Below are 22,973 nucleotides of genomic sequence, written 5' to 3'. Positions count from 1 at the left end.
CTCTTCAGTCCCAATCCATTGAGTCCCCTTTGCATTTTGCAAATCAAAATGTTTTTGCTTTCACTATGTAACACAGCCCTGAGTTCTATCTACAGTTGTTTTTCTTCGATTTCATTTCACCAAACATTGAAGTGATTGCCCATCACATTTTTTTTTTCCTGCCACTTTTTACCCCATTATCCTTCCAGTTTTTAATAATGTGTTGGACAGTTTTTAACCCAACTTTAGTAGCTTCTGTGATCTCCTTCAGTGTTTTCTCTTGTTGCATGCAAATGATTCTCAAACAGACAAACATCTCTTCCACACGATGAGTCTTTCAACATGTTTTTTAGGAAATGAGGTGGGATTATAAAACCTGCTGTAGTTGAAAGACAATCACCCATGCAATAATTATCCAATGGGAGACTCGTCCAAATTTGCTTAGTTAAATCCAGGCGGCAACTTTTGTTTTTGGTCACACCATATTATGCATGTGTATTTTTCAATTATTTTTGAATATGTTTTTATTTTGTACACATTTTATTATTTAATAATATATTTTGTTTTTTGTGATATTTAGCTATAGTGGTGGTGCAAAACGCCACAGTCCTTGATCTGAAGAAGGCCATTTGCAGATTCATGGAGCTTAAACAGCAACGAGAAGGTGGAGTGAAACATGTCAGCTGGTAAGAATTACTAGCAAACACTGTCACAGAACAGTAATATCAAATTCTTCATTGTATTTTTAATCTTTTCTTCCTCAAGGCGATATGTTTGGAGGACTTATTATCTGGTATTTCAAGGGGAAAAGCTTGAAGATGACTCGACAAGGCTCAAAGAGTGGGTATAAATACCATTTGGTATTTAGCTGAAATGAAAAAATGTTTCTCTGACTAAATCTTCTGTATTTAAATGCTTATTTGTTTTCAGTTACGGGATTAGAAACAGAGATGAAGTGACGTTTATGAAGAAACTCAGAAAGAAGTGACTCATCCATTTGCCAATGAAGTCGTTTTTCCAGCATTAATGAGCATTTTTTTAATTACCATGTTAAATAAACCAAGTGATAAAATGTATGTTACTTGTTGAACTTGTTTTGAATATTTCTTAGAATATGATTTACTTTTTTTGGAACTGTTTCTGCTCTAAAAGTGCTCAAAACTTTGTTCATAATGTGATGATTTTTGCTTTTTGTGCTCAGATGAAATATATCAATATTTAGCATATCACTTGTCTGTGTTTTTTTTTTTTTTTCCTCTCGTGATTCAGTGTAAACGTTCACAGTGGGAAGTTGTAAATGTAGCTGAACTATTTGAATATTTTGAATAGTCATTCGGAGGAAAAGAAAAGTGTTCTGTTGTTTGTTCGGCTTCTATGTAATGTTTTTGAGGACGATGAATCAGCTGCAGCAGAACAGGTGAGGCAAAACAAGACTATTTTCACAATTATTTTACAACTTTGTTAAATGTTTAGTGTATAAAATGTAACGCAACAGGGATTTAAAAAGAAAAAACCTTTAAAAATGTATTTTATTATACATTTTTGAGTAAACAAACAGTTTTATGTAAAGTTACACAAAAAAGCTGCTACATTAGTTCAACTCAACATAACTTTTACTTTGTAATTAATCATGTTAAACCCCCAAACCAGTTGAATTTAGGAAATTATCAAAGTGTTTCATGACTAGTTAGTTAATAAAAATGTATTCCTGAAAAACCAGGCATTTCATAATCAGGAACTAGAAGCAGCTACGATGTCGACAGTTTGGATTTTAAGCCATTTCTCCTGATTATGTGCCAATAACTGATGAAATATTTAAATATACCTAAAGTTGTGTCAGATTAAATAGTTCCTTATTATTATTGCTTGTCAATTTGTTGTTTTTTTATGTGAATTTCTAAAGTATTTAAGAAAATTTGATTTGTTACTCAACCAAAACAAAATAGAGTTAGTTTTCCAATTTGTTCCATAACATATTTTCTGGGCCTCATATAGCTATTGATTTCTTTAAAAGTACTTTAGTGTTGAGATTTAAGTAACAATAACCATGTAGCATCTAATTTACTTTCAATGTTTATTCATTATTTTGGGTACTTTGGACTTTTAAATTAATTATCTGTTTAATTTAAGATAATTCTAAGTTTAAACAAACAGTTTCTAATTGTTTTCCCAACTATCTTGTCAAATTATTTAAAGTTTCTTTTAAGAAAAGAAAAAAAAAACTAATTTCCTAATTTGATTGTTGTAATTTATCAGTAAAACTTTGGACTATAAATTTACTAGAATTCTGCTGTTTTTTTCTGCTTTTCACAGAAATGAAAGTAAACAACTTCTTTGATTAACATTAGAAATCAACAAACAAACCTGTATACAGATTTAGTGTTATGACGAATTGAAAAACTTTTAAGATCTATTAACAACAAGTTAAGTCATGTGATTCAGCCACAGATTCTTCAAGTTCTCCCACTTAAAGATTAGATTTTTTTAACTGTTGGAAACAAAATGAGAAAGTAAGGTAAAAGATTTCAGGAAATCCTGCGATTTTTTTTTTCTTTTTTTTTTTTTAAGAATTCGCTTGTAAATGGTGAAGAAAATCAGTATTTGGTCAAAACAAAAGTTACTTTTGTTGTCAATGATGAATATCAAAGATTTCCTTTACCAGGTTTTCACACACTGTAGCTGCTATTTTGGTCCATTCTCCCATGCAGATCTTCTCAAGAGCTGTGACATTTTGGGATTGTTCCTGGAACACAGAATTTCAACTCCCTACAAAGATTCTTTGATGGATTGGGGTCTGAAGACTGGCTAGGCCACTCTAGAACCTTGAAGTGATTTTAATGTAGCCACTCCTTCGTTAGTTGGATGATGTGTTTAGGGTCATTGTCAAAGGTGGGAAATCTAGCTAGACAATTAGTGATCTCACAGATGGGAGGAGGTTTTTGCCCAGAATCTAACCACACATCATTAGTTCTTTCTGTACAGACGAGTTGTTCTGTCCCATTTGTAGGAAAACGGCCCCAAACCATGTTGTTTCCACCTCCATGCTTCACAGTCGGTATGGTGTTCTTGAGATGTAACTCAGCATTCTTCCCCCTCCAATTACGGCAAGTGAGATTCTCCCAATCCAGCTCAGGATAATCCAGATGGTTTCTGGAGAACTGTAGATAGGTCTGGATACATGCTGGTTTCAGGAGGACCTTTTGGTAAACTGCAGGATTTGAATCCATGACAGTGGAGTCTGTTACTGCACCGTCATGGATTACGAAGGTTTACTGCGGATCACCATAACGACCACAGTAACAAAGGTTCAGTCATCATGGACGATTGAAACTTTGTGACTGTGGTTCCATCTCTCTTCCGGTCATTGACCAGTTCCTCCGTGGAATTCTAGGGTGTTCTCAATATAATTTGTACGCCACCAGATGTGATCTTTCATGGAGCCCCAGGTGGAGAGAGATTGTCCATGATCCTGTATTTCTTCCATTTTCTAATAATTTCTCAAACAGTTGATTTCTTCTCACCAAGCTGCTTGCTTGTTGTAGATTGCTTCATTACAGTCTTGTTCAGGTACAGAATCTTGTCCCTGGTGTCCTTCGACAGCTCTTTGGTCTTTAGTGGAGAAGCTTCAATCTGGCTGCTTGAGGGTGTGGACAGGTGTCTTTTATACAGATAACCAGTTCAAACAGACAACACTGATGCAGTGAAGGATTTAAGCACTTCTTAAAAGGAGAAGTAAAAGGTCTGTAAGAGACAAAATTCGTCTCTATAGTGAACATCACAGGCTCATCTTTTTAAAATGAATAACTTGTAGAATCTCCAAAATCCTGCGTCATAGGTTGGTTGGTGTCTCTAAATTGCATCTACGTGGGAATGTGAGTCTGTATGTGGCCCAGTAGTGAGGTGTTAATGTGTTCAGGGTGTACCATCCCTTCGCCCATATGTGGCTGTAACCCTACGCCCCCGAAAGGGAACTATCACTATCTACTTTTCTCTGCTCCTTCTCTCTGTTTAGGTGTCACCATGAATTCACCCAATGGCGAGGCCACCAAAATTTCCATGGAGTTGAAGGACATTTCTTTAAAGATTCAACAACTTCAGGAAAAGAAGAAGATTATGCAGATTTTTCTGGAGATAAGGAACCGCACAAACTTTGGCCAAACAGGTAGCTTCAAAGAAATGTAAAGCATCTCTTAATGTAATGTGTGTTTTATTATACATGTATGACCTCCTCTGCTTTTTATACTCACAGAAGAAGCATACGCCAAAAAGAAACAAATCAAGATTATTGACGATGAACTGCGACAGCTCAGAGAGAGGCAGGCTGAGTTGCAGAAACGGTTGAAGGGCATTTCAGCTGTCACAGGCAGAGATGACCAGAAAGGTGAGCAGCAAGGTGGATTCTTAATCCCACAGTTTCCAGACTTTCAAAGACTTTCTCTGATTTTGTACTCACAGAAGAAGCATACACCAGACAGAAACAGATGAACATTATTGGGAATGAACTAAGACATCTCAGAGGGAGGCAGGTTGAGCAGCAACAAACGTATGAGAACAACTCACCTGTCAGAAACAGAAATGACCAGAATGGTGAGTATCGAACGTGGATTCGTTTTACGTTTGAGTCTTGGAAAAACTTATTTTCCTCTGCTTTTGTACTAACAGAAGAAGTATACGGCCAAGAAACACAGATGAACATTATGGGCAATGAACTGAAACATCTCAGAGAGAAGCAGATGGAATCGTTTGAGAGGACCTCAGCTGTCAAAGACGGAGACGACCACAATGGTGAGCGGTTTACCTCTGCGGATTCTTAATCCTTTCTGTTCGAGTCTTACAAAGACTTACTTTCCTTTTCTCCAGAGATGGCAGCCGACCCCACAAGACAGGAGGAAAAGAGGAATGCTGCTGAGAAAAAAGTTGTCTTTGTTGAGGCTCCGCCTCCGTACCCAGGTGACCCACATTTTTATTAAGGAGGTCACCGACTGCAAGGACTAGCTCGTTTTTGCATATGGAAAAATAAAGTGTCAAATGTGTCAAAACTCACCAATATCTGCACCTAGTACCTAAGAAGATGTGAAACCATTAAAAAAATTGAATAGAGTCAATAACATATTTTAAAATCCACTAATAAAACCAAAACACATATCAGAGACATCCAAAGGAAGTTTTGAAACTATTTTGGGATGGGCACACGGCTTACGGCTCGGCGGCCATTTTGTTGCAAAATTTGGCGATTTTCAGTTTCACACATTATAGTAATAGGAAACTTTTATTAATGCAATCTTCACAAAATTTCAAATGAGTCTGAAATGAGCATGGAAGCTTCGTTGACCATCGACCTCGAGAAAAGGCAGCCATCTTGAAATTTTAAGAAAAAAACACATTTAGTACCGGCTACAAACGAAAAAAAATCCTTGGAATTTTCATGGATCTTCTTGTAACTTCTTGGCCATCATTGGAAAGTTACTGTGGAAAAAATGTTGGAATTAGTAATTGTAGATTTTGAACGGCGTGCAAGTTCGCAACGGTTGCGATCATAGCTAGCTTACACATTTTTTATCGGAATGCGGTAAAAAGGGTAAAACTGAATCTGGCTCAAGTTGAACGCAGCAATATAACATGCGATATGACAATTTTAAAATTGTGGGCGTGGTAAACAAAAGAAACGTGACTGAAAAATGGAATTCGGAAAAACGAAACCAATATTTATGTGTCAGGGATATCCAAAGGAAGTTTTGGAATTATTATGGGATGACCACATGACCTACAGCTTAGCAGCCATTTTCTCGCAAAATCTGAGATTTGGTGATTTAAATGTATGGGTAAATAAACCTTTTGTTTGAGCAGTTCTTATGAAACTTCAAACACATGTCGTTAGCTAAAATCTCTAACAATCCCTGGAGTTTGTTGACCTTTAACCTTGGAAAGAGGCCGGCATCTTGAATTTTCTGAAAAAAATACTTTTTGGTACAAAATATAACAGGTCCTCCTAGGTATTTTCCTCAATTGTCTCCTAACTTCTCGGACATAATTAGGAAGCAATTGGGGAAAAAAATGTTGGAATTAGAGGATGTAGATTTTGAATGGCGTGCACGTGGCGAGCTCGCAAAAGTGGAATTCTCCTGTCACTTACACATTTTTCAATGGAAAATTGTGACAATGTAATAATTTGAGTCCTGGCTAGAGTTGAACAAAATAATATAACATAGGATATGAACATATTAGGAATGTGGGCGTGGTTATCAAATAACCTCAGTTGCTAAGGAAATCCAAAACTTTAGTTTTTCCGATTCGTCTGAAACTAATACCGATTTGTTCAGTATTCGCAAGTGAACAAAACATAAAATGGTTGCTATGGAGATAAAACCAAAAAAAGAGCCGCCATTTTAAAAAAGTGTTTTTTAAATCAATTTGTAACATATAGCTTACAGAAAGAGAAGAGGGGGGCGGGTTTGAAGTTGGGGACTATCCAACGCAGCTTGCACTTGCACAATTTTAACAATGCCCTTATGGATTCCTGCCAGAAACAAAAACATGAATATCAGGTTTTCTGATGCTGTCGTAGTTTGCACTTACACATTTAACACATTTGAGATGCAAAGCTCACATTTCTTTAATGTATAACCTTCACAGCTCCTTCTGTGATCCTGGACATGAGTAAACTTCCACCTGAACCCAGCAGGACTCAGTGCCCCGAGTGTCAGCAGTTTGTAGTGACTGAGACCGTTACCTCCGTCAGTAGCGTGACCTGGCTGGTGTGCGTGATGTCAGCTATGCTTTGGTACGACTGATAAAACATTTGCCTATTTGCACAATGAGCTCCATTTGTGTTTGTGCTGCTGCTCCCAGTGTGACCCTCAGTTCTTTCTATTTCTGTCCTTCACAGCTGTGTGGCCGGTTGTTGCCTCATTCCTTTCTGCTCCGACAAGTTCAAGTCCATCACACACAAATGTCCAAAGTGTCGGACGTCCATCTCGACCCTGAAAAAGCTCTGAACGGAGGTGTAGACTTTATGGAAATGAAGCGAAAGAGCCACGAATGACTTTAGACGTTCGTTCAACTGATGGAAAAAACAAATAAACCAAAGAAATGTGAAAAGAGGACATTGTACTATGTAGCTCAACATATATTTAAGGAAATTATTGAAGTAAAAGGAGCTTTGGGGTAAAATGGTGGACTGAAATGCATCTCCTTTGGCTCTTAGAATGAACAGACCCTTCTGGATTAAAAGAGCTTCTTCAAATAGACTTTCTTTTATAGCAAGAGATCTATCATCGCCTGTTTCCGAAACACAGATTAAGTTAACAGCACTTTTACTCGTCCGCCATCTGTCCTGGACTGCTCCATCCTCCGTGACCTCTGGATGTCTTTCCGCCTTTGTGCTTTTGCTCATCCTCCACAAACGCTGGGTTTTCTCTGTACTTGCTCCAGATGTTAAACAGCGCTGACAGAGAGCAGTTAACATCTTTTGCCGCACTCCCGTGTGCAGAATTCTCCTTCTGGAGGAGTTAGTATTAATGTTTTCCGCGCTTCCTGCCAGGCCGCCAAGTGCAACAGCTTGTAGAGGTCGGTGAGCGCTTCCTTTAATCTGATGACTGACTTATTTGTAAATTTAGTTCGTTCCAGACATTTGATTTCCATCAGTTTTTTTCTATGAAATTTAAAAAAATAGATGATTTTCCCTTTTTTATTCTTACTTTTGAACAAACATCCTCCATAATTATGCAGGTTTATTTTAGAGAATAAAAGAAATGTTTATCATTTTGAATAAGTTGAGTGTGGAAACATGAGCCTCAGTGCAAATATATGTTTACCTGTATGTTCAAACTGGACAGACGACTATTTAAATCAATCTGTGACTGTAAATACACCAAAAATCTGATTTAGTTTGAATGATATAAACATTTATTTCTCTTATAAAATTCATAATTGCACTTTTTTTTTTGTTTTTCCTCGTTTTTTAACAACCTTTAAAGAAAAGTTGGTGATGCACAAATGCATCCCAAACTGATTTCTGTATGTACAAAACAACTACTCATGTATAAAAAATTATATAAATATAATACTTGTATATTGTCTACAAAGTATGAAATACAATGCTTTTGGTTTGAAGTACACAAATGAAGAGACAAAGCATTTCTAATTCCAGCACATAACCCTTTCAGGAAACTCACAATCAGACATTGAGCTACAGAAACAAAGAAGAAAAAAATCACTCTTTTCACCGTAAAGTGACTCAGTTCATACTATTCCAGAGACTAAAAGTAATTGCTTCAAAGACAGGAAACAGAAGAAAATCTAAAACACTGAAGTGCGTGATGTTTTTCTCCACCGTTAGTGTTAAATTCGTTGTTTTTCTCAAATAGAAAATAACCTTTTCAGGATATGTCAAACTAAATGTGACCACCAGAGGGCGCCAAAGCACAAAACAAGAGGCTACCAGTTGAGAAATAGTTTAAATTTGTTTTTGTGGATATTCTTTTTCCTTTAACTCTGTGAACATGGACCATAAAAGAAAAAAAAAGAAAAACACAAATAAAATAAAGTCACTTCAGAAGTAAATCTGTCAGAATTCAGCGATTCTTGTAATTGAAGTGAAACTAGAGATCTTTAGAAAAATAAAAAAAAATTGCCTTAAGGTTCAAAGGACTAACAGAGGTGTTTGTCGCCAGTTTCACATGTTGTACAGGAGCTTGAAGACTTACAGAACTGGTTATGAAATTTGGAAACGTTCAAAGAGTTGGGACTGGTTTTGTCAGCTTGTCTGCAACTAAATCCTTTGAAATGACGGATTTAGTCAAAGTTAATTTGCTTCAGAAGTTTTTTGGCTTCCAGTTTGCAGGAAGCACCTGTGTGCACTTTAAGTTCTGATAACTTTAGCAAAAAAAAACAAAAAACATAAAACCACATGTTAGTTTCTTAAAGTTTAAACCAATCAATGTGTTCCTGTGTTTTATTTTCTGCTTTCTATGCTTCTGAATAGAAACTCTATGTGCGAAAGAAAAAAAAAATCACAAATACTTTTGAAAAAAGAGCATAGGTTTGAGGTTAATATAAACATCGACATAAAAAAATCAAGTGGTTTGAGTTGTGTGATGTTTTATGTCATTTTAAGGTTTTTTCTTTTGAGATTTTGCAAGTCAGGTCAAAACAGAATGAAGTAAAAAATACAAAATCTCTCATATTAATGCAAAGTTTTCCCAATAATGAAAAAAAAATACACATTTTTTTCTGATCTAGGATTCTAGGATTGTGACATGACCACTGACCATGAAGCAAATGCAACTTTAAACAGAAATCTCAAAGGCTGCTGCCCACTTTTAACTCAGAAGTACCATTTCATCTTTCTCTATATGGAGTCCAGGCCTTTACAGAGGCCTAAAAAGAATCAAATCTGCCTGTTCCAAACTCATGCTGTGACTTCAGATCATCAGAGAACAAATTATCCCAACAAAAAGCAAAACATGACTTTGGAGTGACAGATTGGAGTATTCACCTTTGAGGTCAGTCCCAGTTCATGTGCAGTCCATGAGAATCCAGGAAGTCTGGGGAGAATACGCCCACAGGTATCGACATGTCCAAAGGGTTAACTCCCTCTGCAGGTGCAGACAGAGTAAGGTCCAACCAGTCCATGTTGTCTATGTTGCTGTTCTCCAGGTTAGGGCCAGAAGGCGATGTGCATTCATTGAGGTGCTCCTCCATAGGTGAGCTTAACTCCTCCATCAGCTTCAGTTTCTGCGGTTCAGCGTCCAGCGTGCTGTCTAAAAGGGTTTCCAGCTGGGTGTTGGAGGTCAGTCCGGTCAGCGAGGAGCCGGGCGGCTGAGCCACCTGCACCAGGGGCGGAGGCCGGGACAGCACCGTGTTGATGGGAAGGGTGGTTACGCTGGCTGTCACCGGCAGAGGCTTGTCCAGACTGGGAGGTTCCTGCCTGATGAAAGGAGAGATCTCTGAAAAAACAAATGTCCCAGTTAGCACATCATCAGACGCCCCACATCCACGTTAGCAGCACTTCTCACCGCCGCTCTCAATCAGCACATCGAAGAGGTCATCCATGTGCTGGCTCGCTGGAGTGGTACCCTAAAGAGAAATGGTTTTAGTCAAAAATGTGAATACGTATCTGAAAGTTTAACATTTATTAAAATTTTACCTGAACTGCAGCTAGCATGCTGCGTGTCTGTTTGACTGCATCCTCATAGCGAGGCGGATCCTTGGTTTTTGTAACTTGGTTTGTGAATTTTGTCTTCTGTTTGAAATAAAAACATCACAAAGTGTTATTATTTTCAGTAAGGATGAATTTATTCCAGATTTTTAAGATCATTTTCTGACCAAATTTTATTTTAAGGCGCCTCATTATTTGACTCTTAATGTGGCGGTTGAATGGAAAATGATCCGAAAGTGTTAAATTCCCAACGTCTGTGTTTTTTATTTATTTTAATTTGGTCCCATGGCGATGCTGCTGGGAAATTTTAGGGCTTGAAAGCAAACTGCTTCAGTTCTGATGGGACAGTTTATTGCACTATTGAAGGAAAAAAAACTTTATTGATCCCTGAAGGGAAATCAAGGGAAATTCATGAATGCGCAGCTCAGTTCTGCTCAGGCCTTTGAGGGCAGCCTGCACAGCCTCCTCCTCATGAGGAGGACAGATTAACCGGTGCCATTGAAAACAGGGCATTACGTTCACCAGTCCAAGCTGACCTCCTATTTACTGCCCACAAAGCAGGATTTATGATGCCTGGGAAACATACATTTTGCGTTACACAATGTGTTCAAAGGATTCAAAGCTGCTAAACAAACTCCAGCTGACAGTGATGAGTAATAGGGGGGAGTCTGCGGAGGCCTGTGCATGCGGGTGAATGTTTTCTTACATTTTTCAGTTGCTTGGTTTGAGTGCTGCATTGTTGCTGTAATGCTGCTGAGGCCTGTGTTTTCGGTGGCATCGTTCCAGAGGTCTGGACGTGGCCTGGAGCGGTGGCGCTGTGAAGCAGCTCCCCGCCGTCGGCCGGACCTGAGCTCAGGACCTGAGCTCGGGCTCGGACAGGCTGGTGGCAGATGATGAACGGGTTTGTGCTGCTGTGGTTCCGATCTGCAGATTTTTCTTGTTTGACCAGCAGAGTGGGAGAGCTGCAGGAGACCGAGCAACTGGACAGGGTTCTGCTCTCCGTTTTAATCTGGATCGGAACCAAAGGGCTGAGCTGAAGACTTCTTTTCTCCACCTCCAGTTGCATCTTCAGCTCCTCCACCAGCTTCTGCTCCTGCTCCAGCTTTCTCATCAGCTCCTCGATCTGACGCTCCTTCTCGTGCAGACGTTTGTCCTTCTCAGAGTCCTTGTCAGAGGATTTTTTCTGCGTGGGACTCTCCCCTCCACTCGCTCCCTGTGGGGGACTCATGTTATTGTCATTTATGCCCAGGTTGGACACTTTGGAAGCTATCACAGAAACCGGCGGAGTCGACTTGACGCTTTCAGCTTTAGTCGTTTCCGTGGCAACGACACTCTGGATGTTCAAGCTGTCGTGAAACAGCCTAAGCCTCTCTATGAGGTCAGTCTTCGTCCCAGAAACAGGTAGAGATCTGAGCTTCAGCTCCATTTTGAGCTCAGCGACCTGAAAGAGAGAAGAGATTACAAACCGCCGCTGCATCATTCATTCAAGTCTTTGCAGGTTTCAGTTTGGTCACCTTCATCTCATCCAGATTAGCCGGTAGATGATCTGGCTTGTGATTGGTCATGGCGGGGTGGAGCTGTGCAGGAGCAGACTGACTGTTTCCTCTGAGAACAACAGTTGAACAGCTGGTTTGTGCCTCACTTGTTGATCTAATGAGACAAGCGGAAAAGGGAGTAGAGACGTTAGAGAATCAGCTCTCCATTTTTCACAATCTGGTGCCTCTGTGTAGGAAGCTTTTGTCAGAAATGTGCAACAGAAAGAGATAACTTTGATATTGAGATATTTTTACTTTGGAGAGGAGAAGATTAAAGAATTTATCATTGGTGCCATACTGGATCAAAGCAGGCCGGTTGGTCTGGTAGCTGTACTGCTGCTGCTGGCTCAGGATCTGGAGTTGCAGGAACTGCTGCTGCTGCTGCAGGAGACGAGCATAAGAGGAGTCCATCTGCACTTCGCTGAGCTCCTGCTTCTGGTCAGGGGGAATATACTGATGGTACTTCAGTTTTTTCACCCGTGGCCTGGGCTCTCTGCTCTTTTTGCTGCGGGTTTTGTCCGCCGGTAGCCTGGCCAAGCTTTGCTGCACAACAAAACATAGAAAAATTGGAAATTTAGAGATCTCAGGCCACTGAAAATGCAGCTTGCATTGCCAGCAGAAACACTGCAAGGCTTTGAAATGTTAGTGCGATACCCAGCGCGAGCAGGAGGATGAGGAAATGGGTAGTGGCAACATGACTCTTATTGTTCTACCTCCTGCTGGCACAGGATGTAGTGCACGCAAAATGTTTTGGCGCAGGGGCAACGGGTTTTACTGCAGGTATGAAACCAGAAACTCAGGCTGAGGCAAACAAGCAGCCAGCCTCCAGTTTGTCAAAATTTATTCCCCTGAAGCGTTTCATGAGGAGGAGTGTTATTCTGAGAATGGGACAGGGTTCTGATAAAGGGACTTGTTGTTGCTCTACTCCCACTCTTTGATTTTGAGGTTAGATAGCATGAAGTTTAGGTGAAGAAGGTCAGTCAGATTTTGCTGTTTGACCCTCGTTTGACTGGGGTCAATGTGACTGTAACTGTGACAAAGTTCAGCCTCTGACATCTTAGCTAGAAAAATGTCTTTTAAAAAAAGCAGTCAATCAAGCAGAAAAAGAACTAGCACAAGTCACACAGTGCAGTCCTGTAAGCTGATTGTGAACAAACCGGATCCATCCAAACACTTACTTTTACAAGAACTGGTCCCGATGGAGAATTGGGGACACTGTTAGTGTTGGACAGACGGGGTTGCTGGTTGCTCTGTTGCTTGGTGGAGGCGAGGTTGACTACATCTGTGGTGGCTTTTGGGCTTAGAGTTTGCTAGAAAGCCCCAAAACAAGAAGCAATAAATTCATGTTTAGAAACATTTTTTAAATCTAATCGTACAGCCAGTAAAGCCAAGTGGATCCCATGTGGTTTAAAAGTGGGCAGAAACTGTGGGCCCCAAATGAGTTTGTCTTGAGTGGACACTCAGTGGGTTGGCTCGCTATGCTATCCAGCCGCTTGGTGGCGGAGCTCGCTACCTCAATAAAGAGGAGCTCGCTTCAGTGGAGCTCGCTACAGAGAAGCTCAATAGTATGCTACAACAGAGCTGGCTAGCATGCTACAGAGGAACTTGCTAGCATGCTGCAGTGGAGCTCTCTAGCATGCTACACTGTCCACCGGGTGGCTGGCTAGCGTAGCGAGCTAACCTACCGAGTCCCCAGTTAAGTCAATGTTGGTAAACACAGCTGGGGCCACCACAGAAACCGTGGACAAACCCTTTTGGGGTCCACATTTTCTTCCCAGTTTTAAACCATATGGGGCCCACTTGGTTTTGTGGGCTGGGCTTTAAGGTAAAAAGTAAACCTTCAAAATCTAAAACTTTATTTCTTGAAGTTTTTTTCAGTGTTTTCCATACTTGTGTGGGAGTTTTGAGGACGGCAGCGGGCTCCGCCCCTCCGGACTCTGACGGCGAGGCGTGTGAGCGCGGCGACTGCTGGCTGTTTGACTGCAGGGGCGAAGCTGCATCACCGCTGTCTTCATCAAAGCTGTAAACATCTGAAGCGGGGAGCGTCTGAGAGCACTCTGCCTCATCACCTGTGAGACCAACATCAGAAGAAATGAAATAACCGTAAAATGAGACGGTACAAATATAATGATGTGAGCTCATGAACATTTAAGGAACTTTTGTAGAGATACGATTATGAAGGATTTGCTTTAGAACAGGGGTCTCAAACTGGCGGCCCACAGATCATTTGTGGCTCTCAAGTTTATATTTTAAAATGAAAGTTCAATTCTACTAAGCAATATCTTCTGCATGTGCTTTATGCTTGTAACTTTGCTATTGTCACTGGATCTGGTCGTCATTTAAGCCTTTAGCAACAGTTGCTAGCATCATTAGCTCCTGTTGTTTTGTAGAACACGCAGAAGATATTGCTTAGTAGTACATAGACATAAACAAATGTTCAATAAACTTGTTTAGTAGACATAGACAATGGACCAAAGACATAGAAAGTGTACGCAAAACATATTTTTGGCACAAATGGAACCCCATCCGGCCCAGCCTCAGCCAGACTCGGCCTTCAGTGGCCCCAAGGTAAATTATGCTTGAGAACCTTTGCTTTAGAGGGTTGCAGTAGAAGTGTTTTGATGGAGTTTTGTTTGCGTTAAGTCTCAAGTTTGAAATGAGGAGTAAAGATGATAAACTTCTACCATTGATGAGCTCCTCAACACCAGAGTCAACAGGCAGGATTTTCTTCTCAACCAGCTCCAGCGGTCCAGGCCTCTTAGCGATTTTCTCATTGAGATCATCCGCCAGTCTGGCTCTCTTCAGCTTCATCTGTGTGGCCTGCAGGGAGGGCTCTGCCTGCGTCTCTGATAAACACAGAGAGGATGTTCACCGCCGATCTGCTCAGCATCCATCAGAGCCTGGACGGCTTTGTCACCGTGACTCACAGCAGACTCAGCCTCTTATCCATAAATACATTTATGCTTTTATAAGATTGTTGATAATAAGAGCAGAGCACATTCATCATTCGGCTTATCGAGGTGCAGTAAAGGATTACCTTGCAGGATGTGCATACGGACCAGTTCAGAGCGCTCTGGTCTGCTGCAGAGTTTGTGCTTCAGGAAGTTCCCAGTCTGTGGAAAAACACATTTTTCTTTCTATTCTATGAACATATATTTTATAAAAAGCTGTTTTCTTACTCGGGCTCTCTCCAGGTTGCGAATCTGTTCATGAAAGGCGGCGGGTGATTTTAGAGCTGAAAAGAGAGAAATCCACATTAATGTAAAGCAATATGAATGTTTAGGGTTAAAAAAAACTTAAAAACTGCTCAAGCGAGAGTTTGAGTTTTAGTCTAAAAACAAAAGTGTGAGCAGCAGTTCAGTCAAACAGGAAACGTCAGCTCAAACAAAGAGATTATCCCTTCAGTGAGTTACTCTTTGATCACTCAGGATAAACTCATCCTGCCTCCAGCCGCTGGCTCACCGCCGTCTCACGAATGATAGAAAGGTTTTTGTTTGGTTTAAGGACCCACCAGCTGGTGGGGGGGCTCTCAGGAGCGTGCCTGAGGAGCAAAAGCAAAACATTCCTGCTTATTGCCCAAACCGCATTCGTGTAGGAGCGGCGGCGTGCTGAGCTGGAGAATGTCCCGCACTGGTAGTTTCTGCGAAGGCCATGCTTGGCCGCACCATTGGAGGGGGTGAATGACCTGCGCTGGCGGCCCGGTCACTGACTCATGTGACTGTGTGGAGTCAGAAGAAGAACCTCCCCACCAAAAAAAAGACATTTATGAAATATTTTTGCTTAAATGTTTGTGTATTCAAAAGTAATCAGAGCAAAAGTAAATTCAATTTGCACCCCCCTGACAGATGATGGAAGAGCTGTCTCAGTGCTCACATATGTTTCATATTTAAGGTATAATATTCTCATTTAGTTTATAAATAAAATGAGGGCATAAAAATGTTACGTGTCAAAGTCATATTAAAGTGCAATTATAGAGTGTTTCATTTATGTGTAATACAAATATGGAAGAGGAAAGATGCCAAAAATTGTAGAAATATATAACAAAAGTGTTTTTATTTATTTATTTTTTTGTGAATCGCTGCAAACCTCAATGCACAAAAGCTGTGAAGTAAAATCTTAGCACCAAAAATCTGTTTTTAAAATGTTTAAACACACGTTCTTCAAACTACACAATTAACGCCGTTCCAGTGGATTCTGAAGCTGAGAAAAGGGAATTTCAGCGCAAATAATTCAAATTTCACCTTGTTCAGTTGATGCGTTTTGTAAGTTGAGCCCAAATAGTGTCTTAAAAATTTGCCTAGAGATGGACGAACATGAGTTTTGAATGCATTTCCATAGACGTTTCATTGGAAATAGCTGCTTAAACTCAAGTTTCCGATGGCGGTGTGATCGTAGCTTCAGAGCTAACCATCAATTAATCCTTTAACACCAGAGCTCCAGTGTTTATGTTCTTTGATTTGCCATAACTTTTCAACCGCTAGCACGATCAACGTGATTCCAGAAAGCGGCAGCATGTTAAATATTTTGTGTTTAAGCGTCACCGGTGACGCCTCGGGTGTTAAAGGGTTAATTCAAATGATAGGTAGACTCACGCGGCATGATCCCTTGCTCCACGAGCTGCTCCCGACTTCTCCTCTGCTGCAAACACAGCTGCAGGACTGTGAGACAGCAGAAACACGGAGGTTAAAGTTGAACCGTCACCACTCAGAACCTCCTGGACTGAGTCGTCTCTTTCTGCGGCTTCAGACTCTGAAACCTGCGAGGCCTCAAATGAAACAAAAATACTTATTATTTCTCCATCAACGAACGTGCTGCCCTGCAAACTTGATGTTAACCAAGCTCCCAACCACAGACATCCTGCTCACTTCCTCTTTGGTTTTAAGGGATAGAAGTTGAGAGGAGCAGACCGGGCTGACTGGCTGAAAGCCCTTCTAATGATAGGTGATATCTGTGGGTTGCAAATGCGGAGAACAAGGTAAGAATATAAACATCGATGAGAGGATGAATTTCGGAGCTGCAGTGGCGTCTGTTTCTTTTAGAAAGCTGACCTTTCTTTCGATGGATGAGCAGCGAGCGTTCGCGTTAGACATCAAAGATGAGACCATCCTCCGAGAGAAATGTTTGGACACTTTGTGATATTTAACCAAAAATGTAAACTGTAGTGAGACTCCAGTTTAAACACTTCTAAACACTTGTTTTTTTGGCGTGGACTAACCACCGCGGTGCTTGACAAATGAGCCGGTGGTGTGAACGACGTCTCAGCGAGATCTACTCCTCACACACACAGGCCGGCTCCAAACTCAGACCTGCTCCCCTCTCCTGGGAAAGGCGTCTGAGCAGGCCTCTGTGACTCACTGGAGCAAAAATAAACTGGGCAGCTGTGAGAACAAGGCCTGGGAAACATGAAAGTTGGGGGCTGCCGAGGGGGTGGGATCTCCAGTTGAGTCGAGGGGATGTTGATGGGCTTGGAGTGGTGGGCAAGAGCTGAGGGTGGAAGGCCACGAATGCTCTCACATCATCTGCAGAGTGGAGAACATGTTGTGTTTCCCATTACAGAGTCAGACCATGGGGGGGAGGGTGATGGTCAGACCGATCATACCAGGAGATTGGGGAGAAATTTCCATCGCTTCGTTTATATCCACTGTGACTCGGAAAGAATGCCACAAGCAAGAGGATTTATGAACCACATATCAATAACATCAAAGCTGCCCTCAACCAGCAGGAGAAAATGCAGGGTTTTATTTGAACATCCCCACGGGGGCACGGCGCATGCCCGGTGTCCTCCTGCTTTCTGCTTGAACCCTGGCTAACCTTTCCGTGATGCAAAGCGTCTCTCCTGCTCTGCACTCGCATCAAAGCATAAACAGAAGTTATGGAGAAACGCAGAGAGGGGGCTCTGCTGGAATCCTCCACTCCTGATGTAATCTCTAATCTCAGACCAGCGTTGTTCTCAGCAAATCATCCCTGGAGGTCTCTCCGGTACCTTTTTTTTAACAGAAAATTGCAAATAACACAATTCACAAGAATCTGCAGAAAAAGAACCGCTCTGCAGTGATGTTTAAATTGTTAAAATGACAAATAATTTGGGACGTTTTGGATCATGAAAATAAATCATCTTATAATCTACATTAAAGATGGAGGAAAATCTATTGTTTCTCTCCCGGAGAGTGGGTGTGTCCTTCACAGCGTGAAACAATATGACACACCAACAATCAGGTTTACACACCTAATAGCTCTGAAGCAGAATATTTTATTGTTCAAATAGGATTCACTCTTTAACATCTTGTCTTTGTCACACAAACTGAAGTGACATTAAGAGCAGGAAGACGCCCGTTCTGTTGCTGCAGGTGAATGCAAAAAAGGAAGATTAAAAGCATTCAAATGACGAGCAGAATCTTGATGAGCAACATGTCTGACAACTGAACTAAAGTTCAAAGAAGTGCATTTTTCACTGGAGTGAAGTCATGTGACACAAAGCCGAACTAAAGCTTCAGAAACTGAACTTTTATGCTTAAATCTTAATAGAGAGATATGTTAGTATAGATTTGCAGAGAGTTTGAAATGGACCCATTGAAATAAAAAGCACCTGATTTGAATTTACCCCTGCAGATAGAAGGGGTCTCCACATCAAGGCAGGCCATGGAGGGCAGTGGTGGCTTGCTTGGTGGCCAGGTCTGGAGTCCCATGGAGCGAGGAGGCCAGAGGAGATCACGGGAGGCGAAAAGGAGGGAGACCAAACTCTGCTCTGCTCTGAGCGAAGCGCAGCTTGTTCAGCGCCGCTCAGCCGGGTGAGTCTGTGAGCGTGCGGGAGAGGGCGAGCTCAACGTCAGGAGGAGGGAACTGCTCAAGTTAACTCTCTCCCTTTGCCTCCCTCCCTGTAACACAAATGACTTCAGAGGGATGTTCACTTTGAAGAGGAGAGAATCATTTACAACATAAATGATCAGAACAAGCTGTTGGACGCACATTTTTATGAGGAACATTGTTGTTCTCAGTAACAATGACGAAAGTTCTCTCTGTGGGCAAATCTTTAGATTAAAAAAACATCTTTGATTATATTTGAATTAGTAACAAAGAACTATTTAATACTAAAACATTTAAAAGACAAGCAAAAAAAAAGTTGCTTCGTCTGTCTTCTTTGATGCCATCTGTGACCTCAAACAGGAAACGAGAAAAAAACGGAATTACACTAATTGTGGTGAGTTCCAGATCAGAAATAAACGATATGGGATTCCTTAGAGAAGAAGCTGATGTCAAACTGTAAACTCCCAGGATGCTCGGAGCAGGACCCAACATGCTCAGGATTATGGCACAGCTGTGTTCAGAACCCCCTAACATTTGGCATCAAGAAATGTGCGGATCAGGGGGAAATATGGAACCGATCACAAGGCACAACATGTCGTGACACACTCCTGGGACGGAACACGATAAACAACAAGTTCATGAAGAATATCAGCAAATAGGAGGAGCTTCGGGAAAGTGGTAAACATTTTCAGAAAAGTACATCCTCAGAGGACACATTTCATTCTTTATTCACCTTTTTCAAATCCTGCTGCGCTTGAAAATGACCCCCAAAAAATCCCAAACATCTTGTCTTGAGTCGCATTTGATGACAGCTTATCCAGATTTATCCAATGTACACAAAACTCTTTTTTAGGACTCTGCTTGAAATAGCTCTAATCTGTTGCTTCATTCTGTTTTTACACCAGATAGGATGGCTTTAGTTGTTTACAGACGGCAGCCAGAACAAACAGATTTGTTGTACCCAACTTCTTTGTTAAAAAATCTCAGAGAAGGCGTTTATGGACCAGACAGAAAAGAAAAGAAGGATGACAAATCTACACCTCTGTTTCAACACAGAAAGCTGCTGTGACGTCAGATGCTTTTTATTTTATTAGTTAGGTTAGATTCAGTTTTTGTCCGTCATTCTCAGCCTGTGCTCCAGGTTTATGTTAGTAGTTTTGCTGCCATTACTCTGTAGATTTAAATCTCTGGTTTTTAGTTAAGCTTTTCCAGCTCATCTCTTGTCACAATTTTATTATGTTTAAGTTTTTATCAAGTTCATGTTTATTAAACACAATTATAATACGAATTATTACACTTTATCAATTATTAAGAGTGTGTAGCGACCTTAATGTCCCACATTTTGGATTCATTGGGTTCACTAAGACTAGAAAAGTCGTTGGTCCACTTGATTTGGTGCGGATCGAGTTCTGATACTTGTGTTTGGTCTGTATTCAGTCTGCCATCAGCAGGACGATTCTGTTCCGGACCAAAGCTTGTAAACAAACCATGTGACTAAGGATTTTTTCCGTCATTGGCCAGGAATTACAAGGGCGGGGCAAAGAGAAAAAGATCAATGGAAGTTCTAAGCTTTGCAATCCATGTCAAGATATTCCAACTTTATATTTCACTGACCACTTTGGAGCAACTGTATCAGTGCGATCTGTTGGTGAGATTTAACAAACTTGTGACACAACAATTGGATATAGGGAGTCAGAAAGTGGGATAACTTGATTAAACATCTCGTTAAAGAACTAAAGACAATGGTTTTCATTTTTAACTCTCTTTTTAAATTAAATGACGATTCAAATTAGTTGATATTGTGTTTTTAAACAAATTTATTGGAGTAAATTTTCCTTCCCTGAGTGATAACACAAAGTTGACCAACAAACTGAAATAACTTTTTTTAATACATTAATTTTAAAAATCCATTACATCATATTTTTAAGATTTTGAATTTATTCAGTCAATGAGGACGTACTTTATAATCAGCTCTTGTTTTATCTTGAAAAACACTATTTTTCATACAATCTGGTGAAATGTCAAAGTAGTAAAGATTAGAACAATTTATAGATGATAATCCCTGGATTTAAATTACTAATAGAACATAAAATTATATACTGCAATCATTTGCACACAGCTCAATCAAACAACAACTACAGTCATTTTTTACTGATAAAGTAATTTTCCATAATCTGATTTTATCAGCTAATGAAATTGTGAAAGCGTTTTCTTTCCAACAGCGATTCCATCCAAGTCCTTACTTCATTCCTCAAACAAACCATTAAAATAAGTTTGTTTTTCACCAAAAATGAACATTTTATCCCTTTTAGGTTGAAGTTTTCTTATCAGAAGGGGTCATGGACTCTTCGAAATGCCCCAAAATGCAACTCATGGTCATGTAGAAGCTGCAACAGAGCTGGGAAAGCACTTTCAAATACAGCACACAGCTATCTGTGTACTGTATTAAAGCTTGTTGCATAAGATTTTTATTTCTGAACATTTTTTTTCCATAGATTTCTCTGAGCGTTTCTCCTAGTTGCAGCAACTCACATTTTTAGATTTGTTCCCCCAAAATGTGGTTGCCTTAAAAGAAAAATACAAGAATAAAAGCACAAAAAAGAAACAAAATCAGACTGCTGATGGGCACAGTTTAATAAAGTTCAGGTAGTTCCAGCTCACACAGACATTTTCTATTAAAGACAGAGTGTGTCCTATTTCCTGCAAGTTTAAATTGGGGTGGTTCCAGGAGGTATCTCACAGGGAGCTGGATAAAACACACATTATATGTTAGCTAAGCACAGTTATACACCAGATCAGATGTAATCTGGGTGGATATGAAGGACAGCTCCATCCAGAAAATGCTACTTTACTCCGAATGCTCTTGGCAAACTCGTTTGAGCCCATAAACAAGTTGGTAACAGTGTGGCACCAAAACAGCTTTGGTTCAAAGCTCGCAGCAAAGTTCTCACCTGGATCTGATTTCTGCTCAGTTGATGTGTGGCAGAATAAAAGTTTGAATGTCTGCCAGCCTTTGATGGACAGACAGACTTGGAAGAAATGCTGTGAAAGATTTAAGCATTTATTATGATGTTTAAAGAGATTGTGTGCGCTTAAGAGGTTGCAGGAGAGTCTCAGCAGAACTCACCAACACCAAATCCCGTACGGGCCTCTGCAGATGGTGGGAAAGCCAGAGGGAAATCCCTGTAGGCCTCCATTTGCCTTTGAAGCTAAAAGCAGCAGCCACCAGAGGCTAAAAGCGGCAGGGCCTTGTGGCAGTTTTAGCCACAGCGAAATCATCAGAAATAAACGGTTGTATATATTTACCCAAATATTCCCAATCAGCTGCTTGAATGAAATGTGTTTGCACATTTTTTGCACTGAGCTCATGGTAACTGGTGCTCACCAGATACTATCGTGTGCGTACCAGATAGTAACCAGAATTTTTTTATTTATTCTTTTTAAATTACAGAACATTACCTAAAGTAACATCAAAGCAAAAAAAATAGAATTAAAAAAATATTTCTTTCTAAAGAAAAAAAAAATTCTCGTTACTATCTGGTGCGCACCAGATAGTAACAAGGAAAAAAAAATTAGGAAAAAAAAACACATAGGACCTGGTGATTACCAATTAGTAACACTGGAAAAATCAAGTAAATTGTACGCACCAGATAGCACCCAGAAAAAAAAAATCTAAGAAAAAAAAAATAGATAGTTACTGGTGCTCACCAGATAGTATATAGTGTGCACCAGATAGTAACCAGAAAAATATATATATTAAAAAAAAAAAAAAAAGCAGGTAGTAACTGGTGCTCTCCAGAGAGTATCTGTTCTGCACCAGATAGTAACCAAAAAATAAACAAATCCAAAAACAGAGAGTAACTAGTGCACACCAGATAGTAATCAGATTTTTTTTTTACTTCAGTGTCCTGTTAGGGGCTCCATGTGGTTGAGTGTGAACATTTTTTTCTGCTTGCGTTCTTTTTGGTTGCACATGTTGAATCCAGGTGTTGCTGCTTCCTTCTATTGTCCATCACCTGCATGTTCTGGGTGTGGGGCACAAATACAGCAATCGGCAAATGTTCTCATGGATTGTTACCAGTGGTAACAAAGCAACGGAAATTCCAAACATTTGTTTCCTCGGATGTCAAATAGTCGATCTTTTCATATCAAAATATCAACAGTTGGTCAAAAACAAATAAAAGTTCGATGCCATTAAAGACGAAACAAACCTGAGACATTACACACCTGATGTCATCCAGTCTAAATCAGTCCTTTGCTAAAAATAGCTCATCGTTTTGCCTCTAATGGGAGAATGAAAACAACGTAAAAGGAGCAAATGTTCCTACGACCCTTTGAAAAGAAGTAACTCAACAGCAAAAGGGCGTGCAGCTCCGTCACACTTCCCCTCCAGCATTCCCTGATTTCAACAAGCATGACTTTCCTGTAAGTGTAATTAACCCTCGAGTTGCTGTTGCTCACAGTGCTTGCACACACAGTGAACCCCCCCCCCCCCC

General features: G+C 40.4%; 3 protein-coding genes across 4 annotated transcripts in view; 2 read left to right on the top strand and 1 right to left on the bottom strand.

The window, feature by feature from the left end:
• The window catches only part of snrnp25 (small nuclear ribonucleoprotein 25), a 2,788-nt gene extending 1,585 nt beyond the window's left edge, over positions 1-1,203 (top strand). The window contains exons 3-5 of the mRNA XM_024271992.2: positions 560-665; positions 745-819; positions 910-1,203. Coding sequence (XP_024127760.1) covers positions 560-665; positions 745-819; positions 910-967 — 239 coding nt within the window. The 3' untranslated portion in view covers positions 968-1,203. The remainder of the gene's footprint in view (positions 1-559; positions 666-744; positions 820-909) is intronic.
• A 152-nt stretch (positions 1,204-1,355) lies between these two features.
• Positions 1,356-8,608, top strand: LOC112146268. The gene is made up of 7 exons (XM_024271988.2): positions 1,356-4,141; positions 4,229-4,360; positions 4,435-4,566; positions 4,642-4,764; positions 4,840-4,929; positions 6,613-6,760; positions 6,866-8,608. Exons 1-7 carry the CDS (start codon positions 3,862-3,864, stop codon positions 6,972-6,974), a joined length of 1,014 nt encoding a protein of 337 aa, XP_024127756.1. The 5' UTR covers positions 1,356-3,861; the 3' UTR covers positions 6,975-8,608.
• Positions 7,867-18,748, bottom strand: mrtfbb (myocardin related transcription factor Bb). 2 transcript variants are annotated; one of them, XM_024271983.2, is made up of 13 exons: positions 18,260-18,748; positions 16,266-16,331; positions 14,853-14,908; positions 14,711-14,786; positions 14,358-14,519; positions 13,564-13,742; positions 12,852-12,983; positions 11,972-12,216; positions 11,653-11,788; positions 10,845-11,579; positions 10,127-10,222; positions 9,996-10,056; positions 7,867-9,926 (listed from the first exon to the last, which is right to left on the bottom strand). In XM_024271983.2, exons 1-13 carry the CDS (start codon positions 18,357-18,359, stop codon positions 9,484-9,486), a joined length of 2,487 nt encoding a protein of 828 aa, XP_024127751.1. In that variant the 5' UTR covers positions 18,360-18,748; the 3' UTR covers positions 7,867-9,483. The 2 variants fall into 2 exon arrangements, with proteins under 2 accessions (XP_024127751.1, XP_024127753.1); XM_024271985.2 differs by having other exon boundaries at positions 18,275-18,747.
• Between the last annotated feature and the right edge of the window lie 4,225 nt (positions 18,749-22,973).

This window comes from Oryzias melastigma, linkage group LG8, assembly GCF_002922805.2.
Source record: "Oryzias melastigma strain HK-1 linkage group LG8, ASM292280v2, whole genome shotgun sequence".
NCBI classification, from domain to species: domain Eukaryota; kingdom Metazoa; phylum Chordata; class Actinopteri; order Beloniformes; family Adrianichthyidae; genus Oryzias; species Oryzias melastigma.
This window is presented reverse-complemented; position numbering and strand designations above follow the sequence as displayed.